This window comes from Carassius auratus, chromosome 8 (genome assembly GCF_003368295.1).
Source record: "Carassius auratus strain Wakin chromosome 8, ASM336829v1, whole genome shotgun sequence".
Classification (NCBI taxonomy): Eukaryota; Metazoa; Chordata; class Actinopteri; order Cypriniformes; family Cyprinidae; genus Carassius; species Carassius auratus.
Window position 1 is genome coordinate 16,946,196 of NC_039250.1, and position 19,900 is coordinate 16,966,095.

The 19,900-nt window shown below is 34.8% G+C and overlaps 1 protein-coding gene across 4 annotated transcripts in view; it reads right to left on the bottom strand.

Moving 5' to 3' along the window:
* The window catches only part of LOC113107435 (dynamin-1-like protein), a 26,873-nt gene continuing 6,973 nt past the window's right edge, over nucleotides 1–19,900 (bottom strand). For all 4 annotated transcript variants that reach the window (XM_026269937.1, XM_026269938.1, XM_026269939.1 and 1 more), the window contains 11 exons: nucleotides 18,455–18,617; nucleotides 18,245–18,365; nucleotides 13,473–13,811; nucleotides 9,740–9,860; nucleotides 8,287–8,442; nucleotides 6,646–6,735; nucleotides 6,130–6,228; nucleotides 5,925–6,038; nucleotides 5,736–5,845; nucleotides 5,500–5,659; nucleotides 1–2,898 (listed from right to left, as the gene is read on the bottom strand). In XM_026269937.1, coding sequence (XP_026125722.1) covers nucleotides 2,842–2,898; nucleotides 5,500–5,659; nucleotides 5,736–5,845; nucleotides 5,925–6,038; nucleotides 6,130–6,228; nucleotides 6,646–6,735; nucleotides 8,287–8,442; nucleotides 9,740–9,860; nucleotides 13,473–13,811; nucleotides 18,245–18,365; nucleotides 18,455–18,617 — 1,530 coding nt within the window. In that variant the 3' untranslated portion in view covers nucleotides 1–2,841. The remainder of the gene's footprint in view (nucleotides 2,899–5,499; nucleotides 5,660–5,735; nucleotides 5,846–5,924; nucleotides 6,039–6,129; nucleotides 6,229–6,645; nucleotides 6,736–8,286; nucleotides 8,443–9,739; nucleotides 9,861–13,472; nucleotides 13,812–18,244; nucleotides 18,366–18,454; nucleotides 18,618–19,900) is intronic.

Sequence of the window (19,900 nt, forward strand, 5' to 3'; positions counted from 1 at the left end):
GAGCTTTTCATTTAATTTTAATGAAGTTCTGAAGAGTGAACGGCACATCAACATGTATCACAAAAATAAAATGGCAGGCAGGCGCTTACAGGCATCTGTCAAGAAATGGCAAGTTATTTAAAATGATTCACAGCGAACTCCCACATGTACAATTACTTTTTTCCACACACACATATGAATGCAGGCACATGCTCAACAGGAAAGCTAAATGAGTTACACAGTTAAAATACACTTTTCTTTAAGCACACTTATAGACTATGAAAGAATGCTAAACACACAGGTAGTGGAGACGTCACTTTGGACTGGACAGCGATTAACAGTGTTTTATAACCTATCCTGCTCATATTTCACCACCAAATCCATAAAGAAATTAGAATTTAAATTCTGATTAAAGAAAATTAAGCCTATTTTGGACTAAAGCATGGCAATTAAGCACATTTGCCCCCAAAAAGCATTTCTGTAACGTGAAATTTTAATTGTAAAGAATTTATATGAGTTCAAGGTAGGGTGGTTTAAATGTATGGTGATTTTATTAAAACAGCATTTTGTTAATGTAGCAAAAATGTACTGTATCAGAAATAGAAAAATGTATCGTATTGACCCATTTATCAATCATGTAATAATAAGAATTTTTTAAAATAGAGTATACATTTAGAGTAAAACAATCAACATAATTGTAATAAGTAAAAAAAAATTGACAATAAGAGATTTTTTCTTACATTAATGTGAATGCAATGGGAGTAAAAAAGTTTGTATGGTAATGAGAATTTGTTTTTTCTTATGTTATGGTAATGGGAATAAGATATTTCTTTTTCTTATATTAATGTAAATAGAATTTAAAATTTTGCAGTATTGTGTTAATGAGAGTAAGACATTTTGTTATGGTAATGAGAATGACAGGTTTTATCTTGCTTTACGGTAATGAGAATAAGATTAGTTTTTACATTAATGTGAATGTTTGTGTTGTGGTAATGAGATCCAATCTGAGGAATTTCTGTACTCAATTGTGAAGACAATTGTTACAGTGCAAAATCTAAATCTAATTGTTTCTAAATAAGATTTTCATAAGTTTCATTTAATTTTAGTGCAGGATATGACCTAAACATGTTATTGACAGGTTCCATGAGATTCACAAAAATGCTAGAGACTCTTTAGGATCAGATTGCAGTGCAGATTTTTTAAGCTTCAGGAAACATACATCATGTTGTTAGTGCCGAGACGGCAACGGGGCTCATTAAAACCCATCAACCTCTGAAGTGTTTCTACAGATCCTACTTCAGTCCAGCAGAATAATGAGTAAACTGCTTACACCTCTTGATATTTACAACACCTCTACAGTACATCTTAACTGAAATATATCTAAAAAATTAAAATATGAGGCAGGACTCAATGTAACAGTCTAAAGATTGAGGTCAACGAGAAATGCATGCTTATTAACTTTCAGCTATTTGGCAATGTATATAAATATGCTTAAGTTGATTTTATTTCCCCCTCTCTCAGTCTTCCTGACATGTCTATTATTTATGATTGATTGTTTGGTAGAGATTTATAATGTTTGAAGCATAATGTGTCCCCCATCACAAGCAATAAATTAAAAAAATATGCAACACTGCTCCCAACATAAACACCCACACAAATTAATATTGGTTTTAGCAGGCAATACAATAACTACCAACTCCTCTAAAGCCCCACAGCCCACATTTGTGCTGGGCATTCATTTTGCACTGTTTTTGTTTGACACTGACTGAACACTATTCATTCTTGGTGTTCAATGCTTCAAACAGCCAGTGTTTTCATATCTTAGTTTGTTCTTCCTCATTTGACCTTCTTTGACACAGCTGTGCTCACTCTCACAATAAATATTCATACAAGCATAAATATTACATGGCAGTCAAGTCAAGCACGGTTTGAAGTGTTTGTTCTGTGGCTCTTCACGCTGAACTACTATTTATTTCCACACTTCTAGACACCAGTCACGGGTTAAATCATAATTTATTCTAAATGTAACATCATATTTGAGTTTCATTCACATTATCAAATATTAGCACTGCTTTTGTGATAACCTAAGCTTATATGTAACATATAACTGTGCCAACATGGACAAATTCAACCCAATCTAATAAATGGGGCATATTTTAATTGTGTGTTTGTTTTTTATACTTACTGTTAAATCTGTCCATTACTCATTGTCATGTCATTCCACATCTATATTCAGTAAATTACAAATTTTCAGTCTGTTCCTCACATTAAACGAGTCACATTAGCTACTTTTATGATGATTTATGTAACATTTATGTTGCTTTCAGTCCATTTCAGAGCTTGAAACTTAAAGTTTTCACTGAATGAAACAATTATTTTTCACAGTTTGGAATGACATGCTGAGTAAATGATGAAAAAATTACCACGTTCATTGTCTGTTTTCAGTCAGGTGAGCGTATCAGAGCTCAATTGTTCTTAGGATGCTTTAAGGAGCATTTGAGACATTACTTAATTCTTATAACACTAAATGAAAGAGGATTTATCATAATGGCGAAAAACCATTACGAAGCATTTATAATATTGAAGATAACGACGTAGACTTGATATGTTCACTACTGAGTACAAACGCACTCACACTTTTGACCTCTGTCAAACACTCAGTTATGGAATCAGTGCATATACAGAAGAAATAAGGGCTATTTGGAAAACTGTACACGTTTTGTTGAATGTTCATGCTGGCAGAGGCATTGAATTTCTTCTTCAGATGATGTATTTGAACTGTATGTCATACACTCACACATATACAAGCACGCACAAACATGTAAACACTTTCCTGGACAGAATGTTCATGAGAACGTTGAGCTACCAAAGTTGAGTCTCCCGTATCTCTGAAATAATGTTACTGGCTTTCTTGAGCGCCTAAAGGAGAAACCAGAAAGAGCAGCATTAATATCACAAAGCAAATGTCTTTTAAAATAAAAGTCTAGCATTAGAAAAACATTGAGAATTAAGGTGTTTTTTTTTTTTGCCTGTTCACTCACCATCAGCTGAGAAACACTGCTTTTACCTCAACTTAGTTTACATCTCTAATACTATTCACGAATACACAGCAGTACTAGTATACGCCATTTAAAAAAAGAATAAAAATAACTGGCTTAACTTATTTCTAAGACCAGTGTAAATATGAATTTTTGTTTAGATGTAATTTCAGTTGGTTTAGAATAATTTTTAGTGCAGCCTACTGATGAATCATGATTTCTTTATGAACACTATCAGTTACTCTTTAGAGACTAAAGGGCTTTGCACGTGGAGTCAGAAATTTTTGCACGTTGAAAAATAAATACGACCACACATTGTGTCAATCATGTTTACACACTGCCTCGGAAACTTTCATTCGATTTTCTGCGTTCTTCGCATCTGTAACATGCATTTTGATAGGAAAGGATGGTGAATAGGAAAAAACGGAAAAACTCATGTGAAAATTTCAAACTCGGTGTGCAAAAACCTTAATTCTTAATATTAACTAACTATTAACTATGACTTTTTTTCTCAATCAACTTCTAATTTGCTGCTTATTAATAGTTAGTACTAATAAATAGCCAATATACTAGTAATATGCATGCTATTAAGCAACTAGTTAATAGTGAGAATTAAACCTTAAAATAAAAATACCTTCACTATATTTTTTATTGGCTTACTAACACCTAGTGTAAAAAAATGTGTTACTACTACAGTCCATGGATCATGAGTAGCTTGTAGCCTGACAGTTTGCAGTTTTGAAGTAGCTCCCCAACACTGATAGTTAATATGGTTGAATATCTGTTGAAGACACACGCTGTGCACACAGAACACATTATTGAGCTCATAAACAGCTAGACGTCGCTTAAAGGAACAATTTGTAAGATATTTGCAGTAAAATATACCACTAGGCTAGTGTTATATATTTTGTCCAGCTGATTACTAAAAATATCTCTAATGTTTTCAACTACTTGTAAATCATGAGAAAATTCCCATTCTAAACAGTGACATGAGGTTGTGCTGTCACCTGTCTATGACGTTAGTTACCCTTTGTTACCGCCTTTACTGACGTAGAAACCACATGACAACAGTGTCGTGGACAAATACGGAAGTAGCTTTGTGACAAACTTCAACTAGAAAGAGATGCCGATTTCATTTGTGTTTTACTCAACAGGTGAGTTGTTTTGATTCGTATCTTTACAGAAAACGTATGCGTCTCTAGACCCGCGCGAGGACGCATCTGATCCATCATCTGATCGCGTCTTTGCATTGACTTTGTATGTAATATAACGTTACTCGCGCAAATCTTTGAACTCGCGTTATATCCATGATTTATGTTTCCATCTGATTAGAAGGCCGTTAGCGGTTGGGTAGAAGACAACAAATCCCATCATTCCACGCTCCTTCTTAGCGTGATCAAACCACGCAATTGTTATTGTTTTGATGGTGCGACCTCTAGTGGCAGGTCCTACACCCACCACACAGCTATCAAGTGCAATGGATTGGAAGAGACGTCTCGTTTTTAAAAGTTGGACTACTATTAACTAAACGTGGCATCTGAAGCTGCCAAAGATGCCCGCCTTGATAAGTATGGCTGTTGTGGAGGTGGACTGAAAGACAACTTTTATGAGAATGCACACAGCACAGCAGACTCTCAGCATGTGAACTGAAACACTTCTGCTAAATATAGAAAACCACAAGTACTGTAGTAGTAATGCATTCAAAATATGCATTTGATGCATTCTAACTACACGTACTTACTCTATGGTAAGTGTTATGATTACGGGGTTGGTTTAAGGTAACTTGCATGTATTTATGTATAATTTATTGTTATTATGATAGTAAGTACATGTTACGTGTAACAAGGGCACCTTAGAAAAATCTTTCAAATTACAAATTATACATCAACTATTTATTTAAATATATCATTGTATGAAATTTATAAAAACATGAGAATGACCAGTATTAAATGAAATGGTTGATCAAATTCAGTAATCAATTTGTTTTTAAGTCTACATATTAATTGTGTACCAAAACAACATCAATATTAATCTGGAGTGTATTAAAAAAGACGTATACATATTAATTACTTATTTTTTTTAATCCTTTTCATGCAGCAGTGGTTTCTCAATATGCATGCATATTCATGTTTACCAACAATATTTTGTCCCAAAAGGGAAAAAAAAAATCATTATTTTTGAGAGAAACTCATAAAAAATAAAAATGCATACTATCAGGTTATGCCTTAGCTGATATGCAAGCCAAAATGGATACATACACAAAAAAAGTAACTTTTTGAAAATGGTTATATTTCTTAAAAAACAAAAACAAACAAACTATTAAATAAATAAACAAATAGAAAGAAATAAATGAATTATGTGTATTTTGATAGTCTTGGCCTATTTGCACAGCCTGATTCCTATTCTAAAACCAATAATTTATTTAGTATGAATTTCTTCCAGATCAAAGGTTTAAATGTCATTAAAACACACACAGACGTACCTCCAGCATCTGTGCAACCTCTGTGCGCTGCTGAGCAGTTTCCTGAGACTCGATGAGCAGCTCCTGCAGCAGAGGCTGTTTGTAGAGCTGACCCACCAGCTCGCTCTGCAAATGCTCCTTCACAAAATTCACCAGGAAGTGCATCACCGTCTTTGGCACACTACAGAAAGCAGAAAAGACCATCAGATGCGAAGTGACTCCTGCTCAATCCAGTTATGTGGCCCTCTGAACCTGACCTGTCCTGGATGCTCTTGCGCACGATCAGGAAGTAGCACTTGATGAGCCGCTGGATGACCTCACAGTCCCTCTGCTCTCGAGTGCTCAGCTTGCGGGATACTGGCACGGCCTACAGAAACATTTTCAGAAGTTGTTAGTCTTTCACGCTTTCCTCTGAAAGTGCAGATATTGTTGGCTTCTGATAGTACCGTGTCCAGCAGGTTGATGGCTTTAGTGGGACTCCCAAATCCTGGCACTGGGCCTTTGTCCTCTGAAGGCATCTTCTCATTCTTCCATCGCTTACCTGCATCCCCAGCCTCCGCCTGTGAAAGAGAAGATAAAACAAAAGCTAATCCTGTTTGGATTTGGAGAGAGAGAGAGAGAGATACGCAGAGACAGAGAGAGGTTCAGTACCTGCTGGCTGTTGACAGATGCAGACACTTGGGCAGCGTCTGTGAAATCAGGATGTTTGGTGTTTATGTAGGCCAACTCGATTGCAACTAGATTATGAACCTGAGTAGAAGCAAACAGAAGATTTAACCTGACGAAACATTTTCCAAGAATTAGCCAAAACTGTGCTCTGAAGGTGTCATATGCTCAGGATTTGTATATACTGTGTGTGTGTTTGCAGAATTCAAATTCTGCCTGATATCAGTATGCCCGATGATCATTTTTTCATGTTACCACGAATATGCAATAAATGGCTGATATTGCATAATAACATTTTTTTTTATTTTTTTTTATCACAGGCAATGGACTTTTTGCCTGAGGAATTTTGGAGAAATGGCAGCACCTTAAAATATTCATGGATCTTTTTAGAATTTGCCAATAATTATTTTAATGTTACCACTGATAACTGATAAATGGCCAATATTAACATTATACACTATTTTATCTTAATAAATTTAGAATACAACAAAATGCTCCTACCATCTCATTGGTTATGGGCAGGCGTTTCCTGAGTAAGCTGGTAACCACCTCCACAATCGAGTCATGCAGTTTGGGAAACCGCAAGAGCTCCTTCGGACATAAACGCATGCAAACCATAGGTCAGCTTTCAATTATTCACAACATTTTTACACTTCCTGTGTTCAAAATCAAGCATAATATCCACAGAACACATTTCTGCATCAAAACTGTTCTTAGCTTTCCCTCCAGCACACATTCTTACATAAAATGTATGTATATAATAAAGGAAACTGAAAAAAAAAATTGAATTTAAAACAAATGTACAGAGTGAAGGCAGCAGGACAGAGAAGATAAGAGCAGATTGAGGAGCAGAATCCTAATGCAGGCTGTTCTGAGTCTGAGTCTGTGTGTGTGTGTGTCAATCTGTTGTGCTTGTAAAAAGCTTTCCCCTTCCTCTTCACATTTCATTTTGTAGAAATGGGAAACAGAATTTGTCTTGCTTGTTTGTAATAACGGCGTTTGATGGACTATGTAGAGAACTGAGTCACAAAATGCACTACTCAAAAATGGTCAGCACAACCACATTAAAGGAATAGTTCACCCAGAAAATAAATTAGCTTGAAATGTACTCATCATCAGACCATCCAAGATGTAGAGGAGTTTTCCTCATTAGAATAGATTTGAAGTAATGTAGCATTGCATCACTTGCTCACAAATGGATCCTCTGCAGTGAATGGGTGCCGTCAGAATGAGAGTCCAAACAGCTGATAAAAACATCACAATAATCCACAAGTAATCCACACCACTCCTCTCTTGTGTAGTTTGTGAGAAACAAATGAACACTTTTTATTTCTATTTTTGCAAAAACAGATAACTGAGTTTTTATACATTTTCATAAATCATGTTTTTATTGTGTTATCATGTTTTTATTGTGTTTTATTGTGTTAGTTAGCTTTTTTATTTGTTGTTATTATTTATTCAAAACAACCCAATTGCAGTTTGATTGATATTAATAACAATGCATGATAAAAAATAAAATAAAAATAACATATTAACATTTTTAATAACAGATACCTTTAAATAGTTTTTTTTTACTTCAAACCATTGCTTCCAAATAACATAAACTCGCTCTGTCCATAATAATGCTTTCTCCTGTGAAAAACTAGTTTAATTTGAATCAGGTGAGAAATATGCAAAGAACAAGCACTGTTTACAAGCCAAAACAATCCAACACGGTTCTAAACAAACATTTCGATGTGAGAGGACCACAAGCAAAGGACTTTTTCACTGAAGGGAGCGTTATTATGTATTGTGGACTCGTATAATGGGCAGAAGCGATGATTTAAAAGTTAAAATGCCTTAATGATGGATTTGTTTCTTAAAAACGCAGCGTTTGGCTTCACAAGACTTTACTGATGGACTGGAGTGGATTATTGTGGTGTTTTTATCAGCTGTTTGGACTCTCATTCTGACGGCACCCATTCACTGCAGAGCATCCACTGGTGAACGTGATGTAATGCTACATTTCTACAAATCATCAACATCTTGGATGGACTGAGATTTTTTTTTTTTTTTTGAGTGTACTATTCCTTTAACATCTAACTACACGTTATAATATAAGCGTGGATGCTGTGCATCAAATATTAATAGTCAGTGAAGCACCTGTGTGCTGTAGGCAGAGCAGTGCTGGATGATTCTCTGAAGTTCCTCGTGTACGAGCTCCACACAGCGCAGGCTGGGCTCCTCCAGTCTCTTGATCTGTTTCTTCACCAGCAGCTCAAAACTGACCTCAGGAACAAACAGCGCCGGCCGAGGACCCTACATCCATCACAACAACCAAATACACACAGCCAGTCTAGTCTGCATCTGTTATATAAGTGTTAGAGTGTGTGCACACAGCTATTCCTGATAATCATAATGTAATAGTGATTGCACTCACAGAGAATCACTTCTACCAGGAGAAATATTTCGGACTTGAAAGAAAGAGATATACACACTACCAGTCAAAAGTCTGGAATAATTAATTATTAAGACTTAAGTATGTGTCATTTTAACCACTTATTTAATAAAAATAATACAATAAAAACTGAAAAATTGTAAATTATGAATACAATGATAAAAACATTTCGATTTTAATACATTTAAACTGTAATTTATTTATGTGATGTAAAGTTTTCAGCTTCATTGCTCTATCTTCAGTGTCACATGATCCTTAAGAAATCATTCTAATAAGCTGATTTTCTACTCACTTATCATCAGTTATTATTGGTATTCAATTATTGTTATCAATAATTTTTTGCAGGGTTTGTTGATAAATTGAAAGCACAATGAACAGCGTTTATTTTTAAATCTAAATCCTTTGTAACAATTTTAATGTCTTTACTATAACTTTTGATCAATTTAATGAATTTTTTTTTTATCTGTAGTGTATTAACAGTTTTCATGAAAAAAATCTTAAAGGCATAGTTCACCCAAAAATGAAAATTCTGTTATTAATTACTCACACTTATGTCGTCCCAAACCAGTAACAGATTTGTTTACCTTCAGAACACAAATGAAGATATTAATTGATGAAATCCGAGAGCTCTCTGATCCTCCATAGACAGCAATGCAACTGAAATGTTCCCAGACACAGTGTAGCAAGTACATTGGTAAAACAAAGCTCTCAGTATTCATCAAAAATATCTTAATTTGTGTTCTGAAGATGAACGAAGGTCTTACGGGTTCGGAATGACATGAGGGTGAGTAATTAATGACAGAATATTCTTGTTTGGGTAAACTATCCCTTTAAGCTGCAAAGCTGTTTTCAACATTAATAATAATGATTAGAAAAATCTATTAGAAATGCTAAATATACCAAAATATAGAACCAAATATAGAACAGTAGTGTATTTATGCACCTCAGATATTTCCGTCCATTTTCAAAGACAAGATTTTATTTATTTAAAAAATGTTAAATTTTTGGAGTCCTGGAAATTTGTTAAATCCAGCATCTATTTGAATTTGAATTATTATTATTTATTTATTTTCAAAACTCATCAGGATGCGGGCCTGAATAATATGCACTGTACCATGAAGTCATTTATATGTATGCATAAACATTTAAATATCATACCGTAGCGTTTCGAATAGCTGTGAGAACGTCTAGCTCATTGAGTCCTCCAAGTGGGTCAATAGACTGCAGGGTTCTTCCAAACGTCTCGTGGAATATATAACAGATACGAGCTCCTCCACACCTGCAATGAACAAATTCACACACAATCCATAAAAAATTTTAAATCATGCAACTCGTGTGGGATTCACAGGCACGTTGGCACACAGGCCTGGAGTCGGACCCAACCGTCCACCCAGAAAACGTCAATACGAGGCACTTAATTAATCAATAGCTGGTGTGGACTGAGCCAGATATGAAAGATGAACAGCATTTCATCCAACAGTGAACAGGGTGTAAATAAGGAGATGGACAGACTCCCGGATTATCTGCCTGTCAGGTTTAGCCAAGCAGACAGAGTAAACATGGTGTGCTTGGTATCTGTTTCGGTGTGAAAATGACAGACTGAGACGCTGCCGAAGTCACAGAAAAAAAGATTTAGCAGGAATGTAGCCTCGGTAATGACAATATGTCAAACTCAAATAGTATGGTGTAAGAAGGCAATCTTTAGTGAGTGGCTCCACAAATAAATGTTATGAGGCATTCTTTGACTGTCTGATGATCACTGCGCTCATAAATGGCAAGAGCTTTCTCAGATCACAAGCTCAAACCTGATTGACTGGTTTTACTAAACTTTTCAATGGGATTCCTGTTTTTCAGTTCCAAAATTTAAAGGGACAGTTCACCCAAATATGTAAATTCAGCCATCCTCCACTAGTTCCAATCCTGTATGACTTTTTCTTTTGCTGAACACAAAAGAAAGATATTTTGAAGAATGCTGGTAACCAAACAGTTGATGGCAGCCATTGATTTCCATTCTATTGAAAAAAAAATCCTTGAAAATCAATAGCTACCTACCATCAACTGTTTGGTGGAGGGTGAGTAAAAAATATAATTTTTAAGGTGAAAGTCCTCATAAAATGGTAATAAAGACTTGTAACTACTATTAAGACTTTTTATGCCCTTAAACTTTATAAAAACTGAATTTAAAGGGATACTCCACCCCAAAATAAAAATTTTGTCATTAATCATTTACCCCATGTTGTTCCAAACCGATTAAAGCTTTGTTTGTCTTCAGAACACAATTTTAGATATTTTGGATGAAAACTGGGAGGTTTGTGACTGTCCCATTGACTGCAAGTAAATTACAATCAAGGTCCAGAAAAGTATGAAAGACGTCGTCAGAATCTGCCATCTGTTTCAACCATAACGTTATGAAGCAACGAGAATATTTTTTTTGTACACGAATAAAACCAAAATAATGACTTTATTCAGCAATTGATTTGGAAACAGTCTCCTGTCTCTGCACATCACTCAAACTGCCTAAACTCTTCTGTGTCAGCCACTCCACAAGGATGCGCTGTTTCCACGTATTTATGCAGAAAATTATCGAGATATAATTTTTTGTCAATATCGCACACCGCTAATATGTACATGTGTAACGATTAATCGATATGTATCGATACATCGGTGCGATGACGGACGATACGATTTATCAATGTCACATGGTGTATCAGTATATTAAATCTGTGCTTTGTTCTTAAAGTGAAAGCAAACTAATAATAAATCGAATACTGTCAAAGAAAAATACAAGTGCTCAATTCTCCTGACTGAATAACCGTTGTAACATTAAAAATTATTAATCCATATTTAATTTAAACAGTGAAGACTGTGCAGTTATTTTACGTTACATTTCGGTAACGTACCTTAAACTTTAATTTAGACTGAGCTGAAAAACCTGAAAAGCACTGTTTAATGAACTTGTGTCTTAGTTGTATTGTATTTATTTTCTGCTATTGCTTATAACTTGGTTATCTGTATAAATATATATATTTAAATAATTGAGCATTGAGCCCATAGCAGCAGTCAGATTTTTTTTCCCAATTGTTTATTTACACAATGTGAAAAATTCAGATGAATGTTTGTGTTATATATTTTGGTTCCATTTGTGAGTTAATACAAATGTAGATGGTTGTTTAATATAGATATATAATATGAAAATATAGATATTTCAATCGATATAATCCTGTATCGAATGGGATCGGAATCGTATTGTAGAATTTTTGGAGGTATCTGCAAATATTGTATCGATGAGAATCGATATTGTATCGTATCGTTATGTTATTTAATTGGCATTATAATTTATTGATAATAATTTTTTTATTAATATAATAATTAGGGCTGTCAAAAATAGCGCGTTAACGGCGTTAATTAGTTGTTTGTCGTTAATTACGTCAAATTTTTTAACGCATTTTACGCATGCGCAGTGTGACAAATTATTTAGGTCAGGAAAGTCTCGTCGATCTCTGAATTCTCAAGAAAAACAGCGGCGAGCGCCGTGACGAAAACACTGAAGAAGCTTAAGGTTTTACCCCAGTTACTCTCAAATACATTCATGCCAAGCTCGATAAACAGAGACGACTTTGGTAGTTGATACACTGGAGCTTCTTCCTGTTATAGCATTCTGTGTTTCACACTGCGCATGCGCAGAACGCCTACATGCAATGCAGCGAAAATTACAGCTGTTTGGAAAAGCATTTGCATTTTTACTTGGTTTTACTGGCACTTGAAGCCTTCAGAACGTGAAAATATCGATCCTAAAGTATTGTGGCAGAGCAAATGAACACCTCCTAAAAACAAGAGTGCCCAGAGTGCTGCTTATGTGATGGAGGCGCATGTTTGTGTTTCTGAGTTCATTCTTTCGAGTTTCTCTATACATAATTCCATAGATATGTGGCTATATTTAACCACTGGTTCACCTAAAACTCTTACACTATCTGTAGGTAAATGGCATGGTTTGATATAGTGCTCAGGTAAATTTGATCTAAGTAAATGTTAAACACTTGAAATTCAGAAAAAAAAGAACCACATATTGATGAATCAATACATGAAAATTATGTATCTGTGTCCTGTTATTTATCTTTTGGTATGCATTTCAGAAAAAAAAAAAATGGTTAGGATTCAGGTGTAATTGCAAATAGTGATTAATCATGATTAATCCACTGAAAATTCTGATTAATTTGATAAAAAATTTTAATCATTTGACAGCCCTAATAATAATTAATACTTCTGACTCAAAAAAAATTAAATGGTTAAAAGGCTGAAATGTAAAGTTTATTACAACTTTTTATTTTGTGAAAATTCATATCTGAACTGTAAATTGTGCTTTTAACAGTAATTTTACAGTTAAATATGGTACTACAGGCATTGCCCTACCTCGTATGTCTTAAAAAAGGTCTAAATTGGAGCATAAAAATATGTTACAAAAAATGAAGTGCTATACTGGTTATCAGACAGCAAATGCTTGACTTCTCTGCTCCTCAAAACTTTTATGTTTTAGTGTTACCTGAGTAAAGAAAACGCTGTTCTTTCAGATGTCCGAGATGCTGCTGCAACAAACCTGGCATCTGAGGACTCCTTCACTAGTTTTTGCTTTATTTGATGTTTCATTCGTCACATGATCCCTCTTACGTCAGCTTCAGAGCAGTAGCTATGACCATTTGAGTTTGTGATGCTGTTTGCGTAGAATATAGTATAGTATATAACTATAGTGAAGTGAAGGCTGAATAAATGATAATAGCATTTTCTTTTTTTGGAGAGTGATGGCTTTAATGTCGAAAGACCTTTAGGGGCAATAAGAAAAACAACTTGTTTTGCAGAAAAAAACATCCTAAAGCATGGTGGTGCAGGAACTCACAATTCAGAGGTCTGGATGTGTCTGGCAGTGCCTTCGATGGTGTTGCAGTAGTCGGTGGCAAACTTAGTGACGATCTGCAGCAAGGTGGCGCTCTGGTCTTCCACTGGCTGGCCGTAGCTGTTGAGTCGGGACTGGTACTGCGCCGTGAGCACTGTGACTCGCGTCTTGAGCTCTGGGAGACAGTCTCTGATGTGATGCATGAGCAGTCGGCTCAGGGTGCGAGCCAGGTACCGCGAGCCACAGCGGGAGGCTAACGATGGGTAATAGCGCTGCAGGAACACCTGCTCGTCTTTGCAGGAGTCTGCGACACTCTTTTGGGTGTTCAAGTCATGTTGGCTCCTGGTGAAGTAAAAAAATAAATTATTATTATAGGACTGGAAAGTGAAAAATGGATCGAAGCCTGAAAAATTCACCACAGTGCATCCCAGATTCACTGTTTGCTCAACATCTTGTCTGATAAGATGCTTTCATAGTGTAGGTTTTAGATAGTATCCATTGCTTCTCATAATATCCCGTAATCCTCTGTGTGTGATTCGGTGGTAGGGCACAAACATAAAACTGTATCTATTTACTAGGTTATCTCTAAAGCTCATATGAATTTGTTCTAGATCGTTAAACATGATGTTATGCAGCCTTGGTTTCTTCCTTACAGGAATCAGGAACCTTTCAAAGGAATATTTCAAGAAACGATAATAAATTAATTAATAAAGGATTCACAGTGCAGCAAGGACACTAGCTTGAGTTTGTAGTTTTTGAAAAGTCTCAGGGTTGCAAATATTTAATTCAGTTTACAGTAAAAACAGTAACACTGTGAAAAATTACTATAATTTAAAAGAACTGTTTTATTACTGTGACGGTAAAGCATCATTACTCTAGTCTTTAGTGTCACATGATGCTTCAGAAATCATTCTGATATGCTGATATGCTGCTAAAGATACATTTTTGTTTATTATCAATGTTGGAAACAGTTGTGCTGCTTCATATTTTTATGTAAACTGTGATTGCCGTTTTCTTTTTTTTTTGACGAATAAAGTTAAAAGCAAAATTTCAAATTTAAATTGACATTTTATACCATTTTGAATATCTTTAATATATATTTGAAAGCATCCTTGCTGAATAATAACTGGTGGTGGTTGAGGAGATTCCTCCCCCTTTCATGTAAAGTGCTCTGAGCATCCAGAAAACCGCTATCTAAATGTAATGAATTATTACTATTATTATTATTATAAAAGTATTAAATTCATTTTAAGAAAACAAACCTTCTTGATCACAGCGTTTTAAAGGCTGTCTATATGAAAGGTGGTTGGAGGGATTGAAAACAGGTCATTTTAGAGAAGTTTTCTTTCCTTTAAAAAAAAAGAAAGAAAAGTGATTCATAATAAGACCAAGAAAGGCTCAGTAAGACAGAAAATCTAGTTGCTATTGATTTCATGTTGACTTTAAATATAGAGATTGCTGAAATCATTAGGCATGCATTGGTCTGTGACAAAAGAGCTTGACTTTGACAAAATTGTCTCCTTCTCTTTCATTATGGTCACAGATAATTTATCATTTAATCTGCAGTGCATTCGTATAGGACAGAGCTAAACTGAAAATTGTTAGTATACTGCCCACTACTGGAAAACACAAGTTTCTACCTTTGTTTTGGCTAACAAATCCTCACATGCTAAATATGAAATAAAACATAGATTCTAACATTTTCTAAAGAAAACATGTTGCGAATGGTTGCTAGGGCTGTGCTAGGTGCTTGCTACAGTGTTTCAGCGCGTTTGGTGTATTTGCTTTTTGCAGGGTTTCTACACCAATGTCTGCGTGTTTTATCCACCAGTAAATCATGCACAAACGCCGCTGGTCTAAATGAATGCTTAAGTTTAATATTTAAGATCAGGTATTAGTTTGAACCTCTGACCTCAAGAATGAGCAACTAATGCTTCCCTTAGCAAACACTGCAGATAAAACTAAAATGACTGACCAATATACTGAACCGAACGCTTCTTTTATTTGTCGCCAGTGCTTGCTTTCCATAAACACTCTCTTAGGAAATCCTCAAGTGCTTTCCTGTTTGACTCCTCAAAGACAGTGTAGGATAACAGTGAAGAGACGACGGCCCGCAGCTACGTCTGATTAACTTAACGAGAGTCGAGAAATGAAAAGTGTCACTGCAGTTCTTCTCCACAACTAAATTGCCTCCTGTATTCGTACAGGCCCTGAAGGACATGCTAAAGCCAAAGCTGAATAAACCAATGATTTATCTCAAACTCGGCTCTCTGGTAGCTGATAGCGGGAAGACATGGTACCCTTGGGTGCTGGAGCATGAATAGACGGTGCAGGAGAGGATAACAGTCACTGCTGCTTTGGGCTTGTGATAGAGGAACTCGAATTGCAAGAAAATTACACTGTTGAAATGTTGCAATGCTTTTTCACATGGTTGATTATGTTTCTAATGCAGTCTAAAGGGCTGTGTGCTGCACTTGTCTAGCACTTTATTTTTTCCCCTTAGGTGCATAATACTTAAAATATTATTCAAGGTTTCATGTGCATGTTGTGATGGTCATTTTCCGCCCTCTCGCTGACCCTTAAGCTTATCAGGCTGTTTCTGCTGCTCTGTCTCTAGGACTTCATATGCAATTAAGTTCTTTAATGATCTACTCGGCCTTGTGAGGAAAAACAGACTGCACTTTTGCGAAATATGAAATACGTTGCTGCAGGTCCAAATTGGGGTATTTCTGAGGTGAAATGACCACCCATGCTGCTAGAAGTACTAGAGGCGTCTATGGTTTTTGCACAGAAACCACAAAAACACAGTACAGTCAAAGTTAATTGGGATTTTTTTTTTTTTTTGGGGAAGAAAGGTACATTTTAAGCGACAGAAAAAAAAAAGAGTTAATTTTGTAAGAGACAACTTTTAAATTGTAAATATTTACACAGTGGTGGCTAAAATTATTTTCACCAATAAAAGAATGAGATTATTTATTAAATTAATTAAATAAATATTAAATACTAGCAAATATGAATATATATATCATTGCAGCAAATAATTTTGAACAATAGTGTTTCTGTATCTGAATTTTCTATACACATTATATTAAATTTATTTACACATTAAAATCATATTAAACAGCATAAATTAATTTAAATACTGTGGACTAAAAAAACTGCAACTCAAATTCCTTGAGAATATTTAATTCACAGTTATGATATGTGGAGTTCTCCATATGCACTTTCACAGCATTAAAATTACAATTTAAAGACAAAAGATAATTGATATGAAAATTTGCTGAAAAAAATTGCTGGCTAAAAAAAAACTAAATATTTAACTAAATATTTTTGTTTGGCAAACAAAGTTAGTAGAAGAAATGCACTAGTACAAGAATTGTGCAATTATTACATAATAAACTAAAGATGCAATAGTATTACTTAGTAGAAAATAGTTTTACTTATGTTCTACTAAACAACAGTAATGTCTTCAAGTTAAACCAAACTTTTATTTTGACGGGTTGCTGTGAATACCTTTATATTTGTGCTTGTATATGATATGATGATAGAAGTTCTGGAGCTGTTTTTCATGTATTTATGTCCTTATTTAGTGAGAAGCATTACGCATGCTTTATTACACCATTCACACACACAGAGACATGCAGAACATGAATGATTCATATTTAAATGCTGCTTAATATTTACATTTACTAGCCCATATCGCAATTTGACTGAAGTGTAATGACCTACTTTTTATTAATTCATCCAAACTTTAACTAATTCTGTGATATTACGGATTATAAAGATAATTCAATTTTTATGACTTGATTACAAGTGTATTTCTGTCCGTGTTTTCAAGCATAGGACCCTCTACAAGGGAAGATTATCGGTGAATAACAACTAAGATATCAGTCAGTTGCTTCAGAGATTGAATTTTGGATCTTGAATTGTATTTAAAGTAGGGCCGGGACTCGATTAAAAAAAAAAATCTAATTAATTAGAGCTTTGTAATTAATTAATCGAAATTAATCGCATTTTAATCGCATATATATATTTGACCTGAGAACAGTGAGAAGTAATTTTTTTTCACATGGACTTATAGTATACCATTGAATAATGACTGAATACATAAGCTTAAGCAACAAAATATCGTTTATTTTTGTTCAACCAAGTCTAGCAGACCAGTGCAATTTTTTTCCATGAAGTGTAGCAATAGCATATTTAGAAACAATTTAGAAATAGTACATTTCAGAAATTCAGGAAGCTTATAGGAGCTGGAACCTTCTGTAAAGTGTTTTTTTTTTAAGTAAAACACAATACTGTCAATTACATTCAGAACATTGGAAACACTGACTATTAGAAAACATCTCTCTGTTGCTTCAGAGGCCATAACATACTAAGTCCAACTCTCAATAACCTTGGCCAAAACGATAAAGAGTTCAACATAAACTGCCAGTTGCACCAACAAAATAATACATAGTTCAACATAAAGTGTAAAGTCCACGCTAGCTGCTATATGTTTTGCGTTGAGGTGATACTTGAGGCTCGATGTGCCGCAGTGATGTGCGAACGCTAGTTGGTGCTCCAGTATAATCGGTCCGCCGAAACTCATAAAGTGAGAAACGTTCCGCGGTGCAAAAATAAGTTATTAAAAATGCGGGAATTTTTTTTCTGTAATTAATTAATCTTAGTTAACGCGTTATTTTTTGTGTAATTAATTAATCTCAATTAACGCGTTAAAGTCCCGGCCCTAATTTAAAGTCCAGATATGGTTAAGAGGTAATATGGTGGCTGACCTGTTAACCACACCGATGATGCCCAGTCTGACGGGTATGATCCGGCCCAGCAGCACCTCCAGAGCGTCTGTCCCCGCATCCATCAGATCCAGCTTACTCACCACCAGCAGCGTCCTGCGACCTGAGCGCACACAGACAGTGAATACACCCCCTTCCCACCGAGCTGCTCAGTGTAATAACCACATCTGGATGTTCCCTGCATGTCCTCACCATCTGGGTCCACCTCTCGTGCCAGTTTAAGGGCATCCGATGTGGCGAGGTCAGAGTTCGCAGGCGAGACGCACAGGATGAGGGAGTTGGGGTTGGAGATGTAGGACAGAATCATCTCCTGGACTTGAGTCTCGATATCTTCAGGCTGGTCACCAACAGGGACCTACTCAAAACAGATCACGTGACAAAGAATGAGCGGGAGAACGAAGCAATTAGAGCTGCAAGTGGTTGTAAAATATCCAGATAATATAACTAATTATTAATATGTAATAAAAAATAATTTTAACCCATTATTAAAAATGCAATTCCACATCCTGCCCAAAGTTGTCTTCCAGACAATGTGCAACTTGAAGACTCTGAAAACAAATGCATCTATGTAGGCTGTGCTTTACATTATGTGCAAATAAAGTGACACTTTTATTTCTGGTTTTCATAAGGCTAGACCTGAAAAACAAATAACATTTTTAAACCTATATTTAATGTCTTTAACAAAATGTATTAAATCAGAATTATTGCGCTCCTGTATTTTTTGTATTTTTTAATAGTAAGTACATGTAACCTGTGTAAGAAAGACACCGCAAAATAAAGTGTTACTTATCTTTGTGCCCAAAATAATGTTATGTTAATAGCATTTAATTTGTATATTCAAATTTTAATATTGCATTTTTATATTTACATTTTTTGAAACATTGTAAAGCATTTTCCTTGCTGGATTTTACTTAAATGTTCATGAAGTTTTTCTTTTATTTTTTTGGATTGAAATACAGTATATAGGGCGAAATCTATAGAGATATTTAGATTTTTATATTATATTATCAAAATAAATGGCTCAATATATATATATATATATATTGGTGAAAATACAGTTATATAGTTAAATAAATATATGCTTTTGGACCATTTCTTTAAAAAAAATGTTACCAATATATATATATATATATATATATATATATATATATATATATATTGTTATGTTAATGAACTTTTGTTCCCTTATTTGGTCACCTTCCTTTTCTTGTTTTGGTTAGTTGATTATTCCCCGCCTGTCTCCAGTTCCCTCATCACCTGTGTGTTTAAATACCTGGTCTGTTCAGTTCCTCCTGGTCCGTGATTGTATTAACACTTCTGAATTTATACTGAATGTGAATGTGAATGTCTATGTTAATGCTGTTATAGTGTAGTGAATGTATTTGTAACTTAACCTATTGTGTAGTATATTGTCTGTATTCTCCTTCATCTTCCAGTAAACTCCTCATTTTGATCACCATCCTCTGCTAGCTCTTTAGTCTTTTGTTTAGCACTACACCTACTTGTAACTATATATATATATATATATATATATATATATATATATATATATATATATATATATTCTTGGCTGTATTGAGTGCTCTGTCTGCTTGAACACATATACAGAGGTTTAATCAGTGAAGTTTACAGAGATTT